Here is a 13,826-nt window from a genome sequence, read left to right on the forward strand (position 1 = left end):
TGGTGGGATGCTGTGGGTGTGGGGCTGGTCCCCTCCCCGGGGCTGGGGTTGTGGGATGCCCCCCTGCCCGGCCACCCTCTCCATCACCCCCCAGTTCATCCTGCCCTGCAGCACTGGGTGCACTGGTACTTTACCTGTTGTGCTGGGGCCAAGAGATGCCCCACAGCTGAGCATCACCCCACGGGACACCCATGGATGTGCCCTTGGCCCCATCCCACACCTCTTTGCCCCATTGCGCTGACATCCTCACACCCCACCCCCCCGCCCCCCGCCCCCAACTGGGGAAAAAGAACAAGGACCGTGCTGGGGGGGTTGGCCTTTATTTGCAGGCTGCACGCTGCCAGCTTTAAATAGCACATATAGAGGAGACAATAAATAGCTTTGCGGGGGGAATAAATAACCGGCGAGCCCCCAAGCAGGGCTCGCAGGATCTGGCTGCGGGGCCATGGGCAGCACGGGCTGATGCTGGACCCGGAGTTGCAGCCTTGGCAGGGGAGGTCAGCAATAAATACGGGTTAAAAAAATAATCCTCCGGCAGCAAGGCTCATAAATAAATCATAAATAACAAGGTGAGGGTTTGGGGGTGGAGGGGGGCCGCGTGTGTGCTCTAAAACAAGCACGGGTTGGGATGGATGCAGTGACACAGTCACGCTATGGGGCTCCACGGGAGCAGGGGGGGCTCAGCGCCCGGTGCGGGGCAGGACGCAGGTGCAGCCCACCGGCACCCTGATGTAGTCTACCTCGAAGGTGACGAGGCCAAGGCCGGTGGGACGTGGGCAGGGCTTGCGCCGCAGGACCATCATGGTCTGGTGGATGGCCACCGAGTTGAGTGACGTCGTCTCCCGACCTGTCTTGACATCCACGCAACCACTGCAGAGGCACTCGGCGAAGGCCAGCTTGCGCGGGTAGCGGTTCTCATCCTCATCGATGCTGCGGGTGAGTTATGGGGCATGGTCAGCAAGCCCCTTCCCCTGTGTCCCCATCACCCCCCCGGTCCCCATCACCCCCCAAGTCACCCTGCACTGGGCAGGCAACGGGGATGCCCGTGGGAAAGCGCAGCTGAACGATGCTCGGGGAAACGGAGGCAGCAGCCAGTGTGGGGCCGTGGAGGGGTCCCCAGTGGGTGGCACTCACCGGTATCGCCATGGGGAGATGGAGCGCTCATTGGGCTCACTGTGGAGGCCGGTGCGGAGCTGCAGCGCGGGGCAGGCACGCTCACGGTGGCGGCGGCGGCGGTGGCGGCGGTGGCCGGGGGTCTCCTGCAAGCGCTCCAGCTGCGGCACCAGCTGCACGGGCACGTAGTGGTCCCAGCGCAGGCTGCGGCCCAGGAGGTGTGCGGGGGCTTCGCCGTCCCGCAGCTCACCCGCGCTGTAGCAGTGCACCTGGGGATGGTGCGGGGGGCCGCCGGGCCGGCGCAGGCCACAGCACAGCACCAGGGCACCCAGCAGCACCAGGGCACCGAGCCAGCCCTGCGCGAGAGCCCGGGTCAGAGGGGGCACCCGCACCCCGCACAGCACCCTCCTCGGCACCCAGCCCCGGCTCTCCTGGGGGGCAGCTGGACCCAAGGACTCCAAGGGGTCCTTGGGGTGAGCTTTTACCCCCACCCTCGGGACCCCCACACCCCTCCCCAAAAGCAGGGCTGCACCCACACATGCACCAGCACACGCATGCGCACACATGGGGTACTCATGCATGTGGTACACACCCCTCCCCTAAAGCAGGAGCACATGTATGTGCGTGCATGTACACACAGTACTAGCACACACATATACATGGGGAATACCTGCACATACACATATATACATCTACACACAGACACATATACAGCTATACATAGACAGGGAATACCTGCACATATACACACACACATTGCTGTACATATGCAGGGGATACCCTGTACATATACACACACATATATACCCATATGTATGCGGGGGATACCTGTACATATACACACAGACACACCCCCTACCTATACATGTGCAGGGAATACCCTGCACATACACACACACAGCTATACACACAGAGATACTATGTGTACATACACACACACACAGAGCACACGTAACTATGCACAATCATACACACACAGGGTATCAGCACAGGCACATGCACATGTAAACATACCAGCACACATTTGTAACAGACATTAGTTCCAGTGTGTGTGCATGCATACTTGTGCATATATACAAGCACATGTATACACACACATGCCCTGCACTACCCTTCCATGCATATATACACACACACACAGACGTTACATACATACAGAGGTATCAGCCCGTGTGCATCTATGCACCCACAGAGCAGTACCAGCACATATGCATACATGCACATGGATGGCTGCATACGTGCAAACACACATGCATTAGCAGCACACATACATACAACTGGACTACTCTTCCATGTGCACCCCCCCCCAGCCAGAAACACACACAGCGCTAGCAGCTGTGCCTTTACACGTACATACCACCCACATACCACCACACACACATGTACACATGTGCAAAGCCAGCAGCACGTGCACATCCCCAGCCTGCCATGTACAGGCACCAGCACACATGCAGCTACACGCACATTCCAGCTGGCCCATTGCCCCCAGCTGGCCCATTGCCCCCACGCCCCCCCCCGGGCTGGCCAGCCCTCATGCCCACCCCCACGTATGCACATCCCTCCCCCCCACCCCGCACCATGGGTTGCACCCTGCTCTGTGCACACACACACACGCTTTCACCACCCCCCAGCTGCCAGCAGTCCCACTCCATGCTGTGCCCACCCCTGTAGCCCCCCCCCCCCAGTTACCATGGGGTGGGCGTCGAGGGTGCGGGAACACGCTGGAAAAACTGGGGGGGCCCTTACGAACCGCTGCCCCAGGGATGCGGGCAACCGAGTGGCAGCACCGCCGCTGCCGCCGCCTTTATATAGGGCTCGGGCAGGTGATGTACACACACCTGGAAACTCCAGCTCCGGCTGCCTTCCTCCTCCCCGCGGGCCGTCATTACTTCCTTCTCAACTCCGCGTGTTCCAGCTCGGAAATCAGTTCCTGACATCCGCCCCCCCCCCCCCCCCCAAATGAATTGTGGGTGGCTGATGGGGCTGGGCAGGCACAGACTCGTTGGGAAGGGGGTGGCCATCAGTTTGGCTGCCCTGATGTCCTGGGGATGGGCATAGAGAGAGCATCGTAGGGCTGCATAGTCCAGGTCACGGGAGGGCTGGGGGACGGGTACCCAGGGCATCCCAGGGATGGGGTGGCCTGGGTACCCGTCCCCCAGCCCTCCCGTGACCTATGGGAGCAGGATCCCCGTGCCCAAGGCCATGGCCCCAACCCTGGCCCCATTGCGTAAGCCCGATGGTGATATCACCGTCACGTTCCCAGGGCTGCCAGAATAGAAATCCCAAATTGGGCAATGCTGGAAAGGGCTGAAGGGCTGTGTCCATCCCCTCTGATGCTCCAAAGTCCAGCACCAAGGGGTGTTCCAGCAGCGGGGATGCTCAAAGGCACGATGATGGTGTTGAGCAGAAAGGGGAGGATGTGGTGGGACCAGGGTTTATTTTTCCATTCTGGATGCAGGATATCCAGAACACGGAGTCCCGCATCCTTCAGCGAGTCCTCTCGTACCCCAAATCACTGCTGAGCTGGGCTTGGCCCCACCTGGACCACAGCACCCTGCCAGCACCATACGTGCCACACGGGCACTGTGGTGTGCAGCGTAACAATTCAGGGTCAGGGCTCTTGTCCCCATAGCAACCCAGTGGTCCCAGTATAGCAGGAAGCACAGTACTGGACAGGGGGGAAGCACACGGAAAGCAGCTTTGTGTGGCTGTGGGACCAGGCACAGCCACGCTTTGGTCTTTTACCAGAAAGACAGGATTTACACCCGTTTTGGCAACGACTTTCTTCTGCCACCCCGAGCAGCAGGGAGGAGGCACACAGAGCCTCCCCCAGCAACACACAAGAGGGGGCTGGACCCCATTTTTCATCCCAAGGGTCTAGATAAGCCCAGAGACAACCCCAAGTTAGGCCAGGTGAAGCCCGCTACGGCACAGGCTGCAGAGGGCCCCTGCTAATGCTTAACACCAGTGGGATACTGGTTTAACACTGGGCTGCAGGCTGGAGGGCCCACAGGTTCACAGGGGGGGTCAGGGGTGCCGTGCTCCCCCCAGGAGAGACAGCAGCTCTCCCAGCTCCACAGGGCTCCCGGAGAGCAGGAAAAATTAACTACACAGCCCAAAGACAGGGACATGCGCCTTACAGCAAGGGAGAAGGAGGACAGGGGTGCAGAGAAGCGTAAAAGGAAGAACTGGTTATCAAAATACTTTATTTCAGATAAATCCCTCAAAAAAAAAAAAAAAAAAAAAAAAAAAAAGAAAGAAAAAAGAACCCTCCTTGTTAGACAGACATCCCCACAACACCTTCAGGGCTCCTTTTAAATCAACTAAAACAATCCGATGCTTAAAATAAAAGACAGGTCATTTTCCCAATCAGACTTTAGTCAAGAATATATATATATTTTTGTTCCTGGGGTGGGAGGGCAGGGGGAGAAGGTGATGTTGCCAGCAGTTCACAGCAGTTTTCGGCTCTCTCATTACACAGTATATAGAACTGCATTGCTGAAGACACTCAACACACAGCAGGGCTAACTAGGAGAATACAACTCAAGGCTAGCAAAGAGGAGAGGGCAGAGAGAAAGAGAGGAATAGTGAGAGCATCCGATGGGGCTGGAGTCCTCTGTGCATAATTTACATGGAACCGGCACCGGCAGAGCCAGGGGCTGGCCCCGCTCGCCCTTCAGGAGCCGGAGCGAGTCGTCACGGGCGTCTCAGGTGACAAAACTTCAGTATTTTTTTTTTTTGTGTGGTTTTTTTTTTTAAAAAAGAATCGCAGCCAAAATAAGACAGAACTGCAAAATCCCAAAGTGGCCGCTTTTACACTATTTATAAAAACATGAACAGTCACTAAGGGGCAGAGCGGCGCTCCGCGCACGGCCCACTATACTTTCCCCGGGATTTTGGCCCGCTTGCGAGCGATGGCATCTTCCACCGCCTTGAGCTGCTTCAGGAGCTCCTCCCGTCGTGACAGGGTGCTGGACTTGCCTGCCTTGGCACCCGTGGGGCCCGGCTCAGACGCTTTGCCTGGTACGCTCGTGACTTTGCTGGAGCTCTTGGACTGCGGGGAGAGCTGGCGTTTCCTGGCAGGGAGAGAGAGAGGAGAAGGTGGTCAGACGGTGCTCACCGGCAGCACGCCACGCTGGAAACAAACCCCATTGGCGTCTGCTCCAGTAAGGAAGAATCGCTCGAAGGGCCAGTGGAAGAATGAGACACGAGGCCTTGGGTTGGAAAACTGGCTGAAACAGTAAAAAAAAATAAAAAAAAATCAGCTGCTCCAGGGGGAGCAAATCCATTTGGCTGCCCTAGAGAAACTTAGTGAGTCCTTAATCGCCTCCTGCCTGGGCACAGGGCACGTCAAACCCACCACACGACACTGTCAACTCAAACAGCAGCAGGCAGAAGAGGGTCAAGAACCAAGGGCGCAGCCACCACCACCGGTCTGGAAAGCCGAGGTTCCTCTTCTGCTAGAAAATAGGACCTCAGGGCCTGAAGGACAGGGCTGTGGCAGCCAGGGCTAGGTTTTGGTTTGGGAATATTCTGATACACAGAAATTGAGGTTCACTCGTGCCCCAGGCTGGACAGAGGGGATGACACAAGTCCTGCTGGCCACGGAACACAGGGGTGCTGGACAGGGCTGTGCCCGTTTGCTCACAGAGATCCTCGCAGAGATGACACTCGAGAAATGCAGAGCAGCGCTGGCGGGCTGTGGGCAAGGAGGACAGAGGAAGCTTTAGGTGTGCTGCGGAAGGTGTTCCACAGTCCTTCAGCCAAAGGGCTCCGAGTGGAGCACAGCCCAAGGCCCCTGGAGCTACACATCCAGTTCTGCAATGGGATGTTCCCAGCACAACAGTGGGTACAGGCTGCCAAGAAATTGGACATCAGCTGGTCACCTGTCACCAGAGGGGATGGAAAGGAGCTAGTCACTGTTCAGCGGCCACATTTTAACGTCTCACAGCAGCAAAGTGAGCAGCTGAGGATATGCTGGGCTATCCAAGCAGGGGAATCACACACCTGAACCAGGTGCCACAAGGAGCTCGGCAGCAGAGCGAAGGGATTGTACTTTCTTTCTCACTGGCACTACGCAGCGCCAGCGAGAGGCAGAGGCACTGGCGTGACTGAGCTTGCACCTAACCCAGTTGGCTCCTCTTGCTGGGACTGACCTCAAGAAAACCCCCAGGCTCCAGCTCGTTTCTGAGCTGGAATGGCTTAGCCGGTGGCTTCCGCATGAACCCCTGAGCACCTTTGGCTCCTGCCCAAGGAGCTTCGCGTCCTTCCTCTTGCTGTGCCTCCATGGCAACTGGAAACTACGGCCAGAGTGCCTCAGAGCTGCCCCAAGAGGAGGGACTGAACCGCTGGAGAAGTGTGGGCCAGGCTGGGCCTCACAAGAGACCCATGAGAACAAGCAGGCACTGACCTGTCTGTCTGCGCTGGAGAAGGTTTCGTGTTCTGACCTCTCTGTCGCTCTTGCTTGGGTGAAGAGAGTCTCCCAGTTGCCTTCCTGTCACGAGAACCTATCAGGAGAAGAAAAGGTGAGATGTTCTCCTGCACTGCCGAGGTACAGGTCGCTACCTTGCTCAGCGTACCGTTTCAGCAAGCGCATGGACACTCTCCGCAGACAGACCAGACCATGCCAACAAAAGACCAAGTCCGACAGCAGCCAGAAAAGGAACCTACTGCTGTGCATCCCATCTTCGGGGGGAGCAGAAAAGCTAGCCATGGCTGTGCCCCATGGTCAGCTGTACAAACCATCACCCGTGGGGAGCCGCACCGTCCCGTCCCTCACCCTCGGGCTGCTGGAACAAGGCTCCTCCACTGCGCTTTCAGGCCCTGCTTTGCTCACAAACCTGCAGGGCAGGGCTGGCCCTCACAGACGAGCTCGTGCTCCATTATCCCTTGGCAGATCATCTGGTTTGCACGGCATCCGAGCTGGCTCCGTGCTGGCCAGGTAACAGGGTGTTTTGGCTTTAAGAGTGCTGGGCGAGTGCAGCTCTGCCGCTTTTGGAGCTGGCTGGGGCCAATCCACAGGTGGCATCACCCCCATGTTTGTTCAGCACAGACCGAACTGTCATGCCCTGCTCAAACAGGCCTGCTGTGGGGACTTGCTGGTGGTGGGAAGGCCACTGGGGTCCTGCAGCAGCATTATCCAGCTTTGCTGGGTTTCCCAGCTGCCGCTATCCCAGCACACAGAGAGCAGCCGGCGTGCTTGCAGGGCTCTCTGTGAGCCCTGGGGATGAGCAGAGCAACACGCCCTGCTATACTGCACCAGGTCGGTGATGCTAGAGCCTGCTGACCTCACTTTCAGCAGCACTCCAGACAGTAAAGGTGCTCAGTTCCTCGTAGCAGCAGCCGCCTGTATGTGTCGGGACAGCCCTCTGCTCCTGAGGACTGACACCATGAGAAAGCCGAGGCTGCATACGCTGCAGATCTGATCACAGCAAGGTTACAGAACAGGGACGTGAGACTTGTGGCACAAACACCGACCAGCTTTGTGCTGGGACACTGAAGCACAAGCTGCACGCTGGAGGGTGCCTCTCGCTCAGTCCCAATTCAGTCAGGGGTACACTTGCCACTGGGAGGTGAGGCGGAGTTGCCTTCAGGGCTTGTGCCCCATTTGCTACTGCTTAAAAGTGCTTTATAATGTATAGACAACAAATAAAGTATATAATTGCATCTGCATCTATGTATCTATAAAATCAGCACAGTTTGCTAGGTCGGCCCATTCACTTGTCTGCAGCTCAGCAGTAGTTGTGAACTAGATCCCAGTGAACTCCAACCTCACCCAGTCCCTTCCATGCTGCCTTTGCAGGAGTCAAATGCAACCAAGCTATTAGCACAGAAATTTTTTCTGGCTGGCACCCAGAGTCAACAAGATACACCTACAGCCGAGACAACAGGGAAAACAACATCACGTGTCAATGCTGGCTTGTACGTCAAAACCACGCAGCTCTGGCCGACTACTCCCCCCCGCTTTGTTTTTCAGTGGCGACAGCAAAGGCTGGAGCGTGGCGCTGAGGTCCCTCTCAGTGCGGCTGGCTAGCTCGATTTTCCCAGGTGCTAAGCCTGCTGCTGAGGGTTCAGATGCAGGAGAACACCTGGAAAGCCCGTGTCTTTCTAAACATAAAGGGCAGATCAGATTGTGTCACACACAAGTGGGGAAATCGTCTCATCTCGCAGGATGGGTGACCTAGCCAATTACTGCATCCATCCCAGAGCCTCGGCAGCCCGGGCTCCCTTTCCAAGCACTGCCACAATCCTGTCTGTCAGGAGGACTAAGATCCTTTGGGATGCACTGAAATAGAAGGCAGAGGAGGCTTCAGGATACAGCATGGGGAAACCCTGTGACTTCCACAGCCACCTCCAACAACATTACTAGAGAAGAGGTGGCTGCTGTAGGATGGATCGTACCTACAGCATGGAGATGAGCGTGCCATCTCCAAAGCTAGGGTGCTTTTTTTTTTTTTTTTTCCTTCTTTTTCTTTTTTTCTTTACAGTAGACTTACACAGACATAGTGGAGCCAAGGTACTCGCAATGTGCACCACAAGACAGCTAGGCAAGGCCGGGTTTGGCCTGCCCAGGGTTGACCTCACCTCGCTTACTTCACAAACCCGAGTGTCTCACCTCAACCATGTTTTTGCAGCAGGCCAGCTAATACGCCTGCGTTATCTGGTGGCAATTGCACGCTCTGAGGTTTTGGAAGGACACATGCCTGCAATTAACCTCTCCAGTGAGTGGACTCTTGCAGCAGAGACTTTCACAGGACATTTGTTGCTCGAGCACTGCCTCGAGCAGCAGAGCAGGAACCCAGCCAGGCCAGGAGTCCCTGGGATGGCTGATGTCTCACCTCTGTCAGGTGACAGGTTCGCCCGTTTGGCTGGAGGAGAGGTCGGCCTGTCTTTGTCTGCTGGCTCGTATCTCTTCCTGCTTCCTTTGTCAGCTGCCTAAAATGGAATTAAAACAGACAATGGATCTGAACAGCCACTTCCTTCTGGGGAGGGAAGCAGGCAGAGATTTTTGCTGTGATGGGTGCCCGCGATGCGCTGGCTGGCTCATGCAAGTGCATCTCCTGTTAAACTCCCTTGTGTACACCAGTCTCAGCCATCACTGGCACTATGCAATTCCCCTACCACCCATCCTCTGGCACCAGGACTAATGGTACGCTCTTTTCAAAATTGTCAGAAACAAGAAAACAGCGGCATTTTGTAGAGTTTTCTTCAGCAGCACCAAGGATAGCAAATGTCAAGGAGGCATCTGGAGCCGTGCCTTCTTCCAGGATCTGACCATGCCAGCTGGTAGTTATGTGTAACTGCACACCCCTCCCCACGGAGCATGCTTCAGACTCGATAAAGGCGCCTCACGTCATAGCACAGGGAAGTAGGGAAAACTGCAGCCTCAGACTGCACTGGGGAATTTGGACTGTCAGAAAAAAAAACACATTAATGCTTCAAAACCAGGAACGTACCCACGTGACTGGGGCCAACACCCTGCTCTGGCACAAAACCCCATGAGGCCAAACTCTCCCACATGACCTGGACTGCAATCTCAGCCAAAGGCACCAACCCGGGGAATCTGGCTCAATCGTAAAGAGGAAAAAAATCAGGCTCCCTGCGGAAAGTGCGGCTTGCAGCGGACACCCCAGAGAGGCAAGGCAATCGCCACTTTTACCTCCTGACTCGGTTAATGCCTTGTCAGCAGTTCGCTCCAGAGCAGGCAGTGGGAGACGAGCTCTCTCGGAAGCGTGCGGCAAGCATGCTTTCAGTGGGCAAGGCCCCAGCACATGTGGGACTGCGCCACGCACGGCTTTGCCTCGGTGCTCTGGCTGCAGCCCTCGACAACGCGGGGAAGAGCCCTTGAAGCTGCAGCAGGAATGTGCCCCAGGGGAGCCGCCAACACAGTGCCAAGCTCAAGCCACCACAGGGTGTGTGCTGCAAGACTGGTTCTGTCTGCCGCCCTTCAATCCCACCTGCAGACCTACCCAGCTGAGCTCATCCCGACAGCACGGAGCCTGGAGGTCCCCTTCCGCCAACCCCAAGCCCCAGGATCCATCCTATCCACTCCCTGAATTCCCTGGGTGGAGGGAATCGCACCCCTCCCACTTCTCACCTTATTCAAGAGCGTCAGTTTGATCTCTTTGTGAGCGCTGAAGCCCCCCTGCTGCGACTGGGGGGCTGACGGCTGCTGGGTCTGGAGGAGCTGCTGCGATTTGCTCCCCTGGGTAGGCTTGGCTGATTTCAAGAGCTGAGCAGGCACATCCCGTTTCCGCTTCTCTTCTTTAGCACTGTCTTCTTTTTTTGACTTTCCTGTTGAAACCAGAGAGCACAGGTAGTGACTTGCGAGCGATTCCTTCCACCTGCCCTCCCTTTGGAAGGCAGGGCAAGAGGATGCTGCTCCAGGGACTGGAAAAGCCCACACCAGTTAGCACAGCTCGTGGCCCCCAAGGTTAAAAGATTCAGGAAACCAGAATTTCTGCAGGGAGGACACTTAACATAAAAAACAAAGACAAAAGGCTCTTGCTGCCAACTCTGCTACGATCTACAAAGAACAGAGCAAGAGCAACATGACACTGGAGCTGTCCAGAAGATTTAGCATCATCTCATGAATGTGAAAGAGAACAAGGTGAGAGGTGGAATCAGGCAGAACTCCCAAACAGGAAAAGGGCATCTTTACAGCCAGACATGCAGGTATGGAAGGACGCAAATGTCTATTTGCTCCACAGCCTCCCTTTCTCCATGGGCTCACCCTCCTCAGGTGAAGCCTCTGGGCCTCCCTAGTCTACACCAGCCTCAAGCATCAGCCTCCGCTCAGCAATTTTCCTGAAGCTCACAGAATCACCAAGCAAGCTGTATGCAGGTCTCTGCTCCCCCCCTGTTTTTCCCAGGACCCCTTGGAAAAGAAAGTAACAAACCAGGTACCTCTACCTTTCTTCTGCTGCGCTGGGGTTGGGGATCGGGAGCTGGCTGAGGAAACAGGACTGGCCAAGTCCGCGTACATGTCTTCAGAGTCGGCGCTGCGTACAGAGCTGCTGCTGGAGGAGGCACTAGAGACAGAAGAAACGCTGCTCACGCTCAGGGACCTGGAAAGAGCCAACAGGCCGTTACAGTCACGAATGCAACAAGAACCAGGCAGCGGTGAGACAGACACCTTTGTTTCAATTCTGCTGCGTGGCTGGGATGTCAGAAAGCTGCTAAGGCAGGCAATAACCAGGAAGAGACAAAGGTTATGTGTGTCCTTGGGTACAGACGATATGAAAAATCCCAAACATGTTAGATGCAAGCCTAGAAAATACCGTTTATGTATAAACAGGATTAAGGCAACATGTAAACAGGTCACACTTTCCCCAGGTAAATAAAAAGTGAAAGTAGGGTGTGCGCTATCATATACAGGTCAGTGTTATGGCTCAGGTCAAGGGTTCCCTGGCAATGTTTTTGTTGTTTGGCTCACATTTATTGATGGAGGCTTTAAAAGCCCTGGAGTCCTACAGCCCACAGCTCCTGCCCAGCTCCCCAGGGTACAGGAGAGCCCAGCTGCCTGTTTTGAGCCTGTCACGACTGATAATGACAGGGAAGATGTGCGTAAGATAGCAATCTTCTAATAGTGCCTATAAGATGGCTATCTTCTAATGCATTCACAACATTAAAATTGTCAGACAATCATTACATTAAGGAAGACTTCCTACTGAGAAATGTACCAGACAAAAACACAGGGCTACGCATCAGACTTCCCTTCAGGGGCATACCACCACCGCAGCTTTGCTGCACTGAAGCGGCTCCAAAAATCCCAGCTAGCTGGGACCCAGCTGGCAGCGCAGCCCCCGGCATGCGGGCCCTGGCGTACACCGACTACATGAATATTCAGGCAACCTCTCCAGCAGGTTCCGCGGGCCGCATGGCTTCTGTGCTCCAGCAACTGCCCTGCCAGCAAGGTCCAGGCTTGTGCATGACCGAATGGGCTGCGGCAGCTTCAGCACAGGCTAGCCCTGGAACAACCGCAAACTACCTGCTGGCACCCCGACAGAGGTGCGTTCCGAAAGGTTGCATGGACTGCTGCAACAGCGACTGGATGAGCCAGACACTCCTTCTGCAGGAAAGCTCCTGGCTACGAGGTTGTCCCAGCAGACATGGTTTGGGCACACATTACTTTTCCTATGCTTCCTCCTTTCCCACACACCTGTAAAAGCTGCAAGCACAGCCCCAGTGCCACACAAGCAGCACCTGGGACCAGTTTTTCCCATCTTCTCCTCTCGGGCCCTGTACCGCAGGGCAGCGCAGAGCCAGCGTGCCCAAGTGCTCTCTGAACCTCTTGCATCACCCCTACCTGATCTGATGAATGTGACAAGCATGTAGTAAACAAGTTTGTATTTCCGTAAAATAACGCGGATGTTGAACCCTGGAGTTTCATAGAGTTCAGATACGTGAATTACTGCTGGTCAGAGCCAAGTCCTACTTAATCCACTAGTTTTATGCTACAGGTCTACTTTTAAATCTGCATCACGGGAAGCGCTGTGTCTCAAGGCTGCCTGTGAGGTTTCAGGGATTCCTGCACCTAAATAAATGCAAAAAAATCTGAACGAAGGACTTGAAAGAAGCTTATTTCATGACTTTTTACTGGAGGGAGTTAGCTGTTTACAAATCCCACAGACGAACAGCCATGTAACTATTCACTTGGGGCTCAACACAAAAGGAACTGGCCAGGCAACTTTGCCAGCAAAGTAGAAATATCATTAGCTGAGCCTTTTAGGTATTTTCTGACCTACCTCTCCCAACAGACCAAGCATCTTCCCTAAGGACATTCAGTAACAAGAGGTAGTAAAGAGGTTTGGAAGAGAAAAGCTCTATAGCCTGAAACTGTTAACTCGTAAATAAATTAGGATGTGAGATCACCCTAGGTGTAAGATGTTTTGGTCATCATTTAGGTAAAAATGGGCAGTTTGGCACAAACGACAAATTATTTCCTTGAATAAGCCACAAGGACACTACCAATGTTGTACTGCTGTCATGATTCAGGACTTGGGATTTTACCACCACACAAAGAAATAATCTTGTTTCATGTCCTAGTTATCTATAGCTTCTGATACTTGAAGCTAGCGAGAGCGTTCACAGCAAGAAACCACAGCAGTTAAGAATAATTATAATCTCCTCTTACTTCAACAAAGGTTATGAAGGGTCGAGGCTGTACCTGGATTTCCTGGACCCAGACGGGGAGTGGGAGACTGAGGCAGATGATGATCTGGAATGAGATCTGGAGAGAGAGCGAGACAAGGACCTAGATCGGGAACTGGAACCGCTGTAGCTGCTGGCACTTCCACTGATGCTGCCGCTGATAGTCCGCCTGCAAGACAGCAAATGACATCCTCACCTCGCTGTGCTCTGCTGTGAAACGGGGTTAGAAGAAACTGTTTAGGGATGGTTCGAGCATGATGCTGTTGTCCTGTATTGTATACAGGACTGGCGCTTTGCAAATGTAATTGTTTCAGATGTTCTCCTCAACCTTACATTCCCGGTCCTGAGGAAGCACCTGTTTTCTGAACAGTAGCTGTCTTCTGCAAGACTCAATAACGCCAATGAAAGCCAGGCAAAGAATCAGCTGAAACACCTTAATCCTGTACTGGTCGCAGGAGTAAATGCTTCCTACAAAGAAAAATTGCTAACTGCGTAACACAGTGGGACTACATTGTATTTCAGGCCATAAAAATAACGATACACATTTCTGACTAATACAC

The 13,826-nt window shown here is 54.6% G+C and overlaps 2 protein-coding genes across 9 annotated transcripts in view; both read right to left on the bottom strand.

Annotated features, from left to right (window-relative positions):
- Nucleotides 1–625: 625 nt before the first annotated feature.
- On the bottom strand, nucleotides 626–2,609 carry IL17C (interleukin 17C). Its single transcript, XM_037409285.1, has 2 exons — nucleotides 1,135–2,609; nucleotides 626–930 (listed from the first exon to the last, which is right to left on the bottom strand). Exons 1-2 carry the CDS (start codon nucleotides 1,692–1,694, stop codon nucleotides 681–683), a joined length of 810 nt encoding a protein of 269 aa, XP_037265182.1. The 5' UTR covers nucleotides 1,695–2,609; the 3' UTR covers nucleotides 626–680.
- A 1,879-nt stretch (nucleotides 2,610–4,488) lies between these two features.
- Nucleotides 4,489–13,826, bottom strand: part of ZC3H18 (zinc finger CCCH-type containing 18) — a 48,847-nt gene continuing 39,509 nt past the window's right edge. For 6 of the 8 annotated variants that reach the window (XM_037409129.1, XM_037409130.1, XM_037409132.1 and 3 more), the window contains 6 exons: nucleotides 13,283–13,435; nucleotides 11,020–11,180; nucleotides 10,211–10,407; nucleotides 8,952–9,048; nucleotides 6,524–6,620; nucleotides 4,489–5,189 (listed from right to left, as the gene is read on the bottom strand). In XM_037409129.1, the coding sequence (XP_037265026.1) occupies nucleotides 4,991–5,189; nucleotides 6,524–6,620; nucleotides 8,952–9,048; nucleotides 10,211–10,407; nucleotides 11,020–11,180; nucleotides 13,283–13,435 (904 nt within the window). In that variant the 3' untranslated portion in view covers nucleotides 4,489–4,990. The remainder of the gene's footprint in view (nucleotides 5,190–6,523; nucleotides 6,621–8,951; nucleotides 9,049–10,210; nucleotides 10,408–11,019; nucleotides 11,181–13,282; nucleotides 13,436–13,826) is intronic. The other 2 variants (XM_037409134.1, XM_037409131.1) reach the window with 2 other exon arrangements.

Source organism: Falco rusticolus, chromosome 15, assembly GCF_015220075.1.
Source record: "Falco rusticolus isolate bFalRus1 chromosome 15, bFalRus1.pri, whole genome shotgun sequence".
NCBI lineage: Eukaryota > Metazoa > Chordata > Aves > Falconiformes > Falconidae > Falco > Falco rusticolus.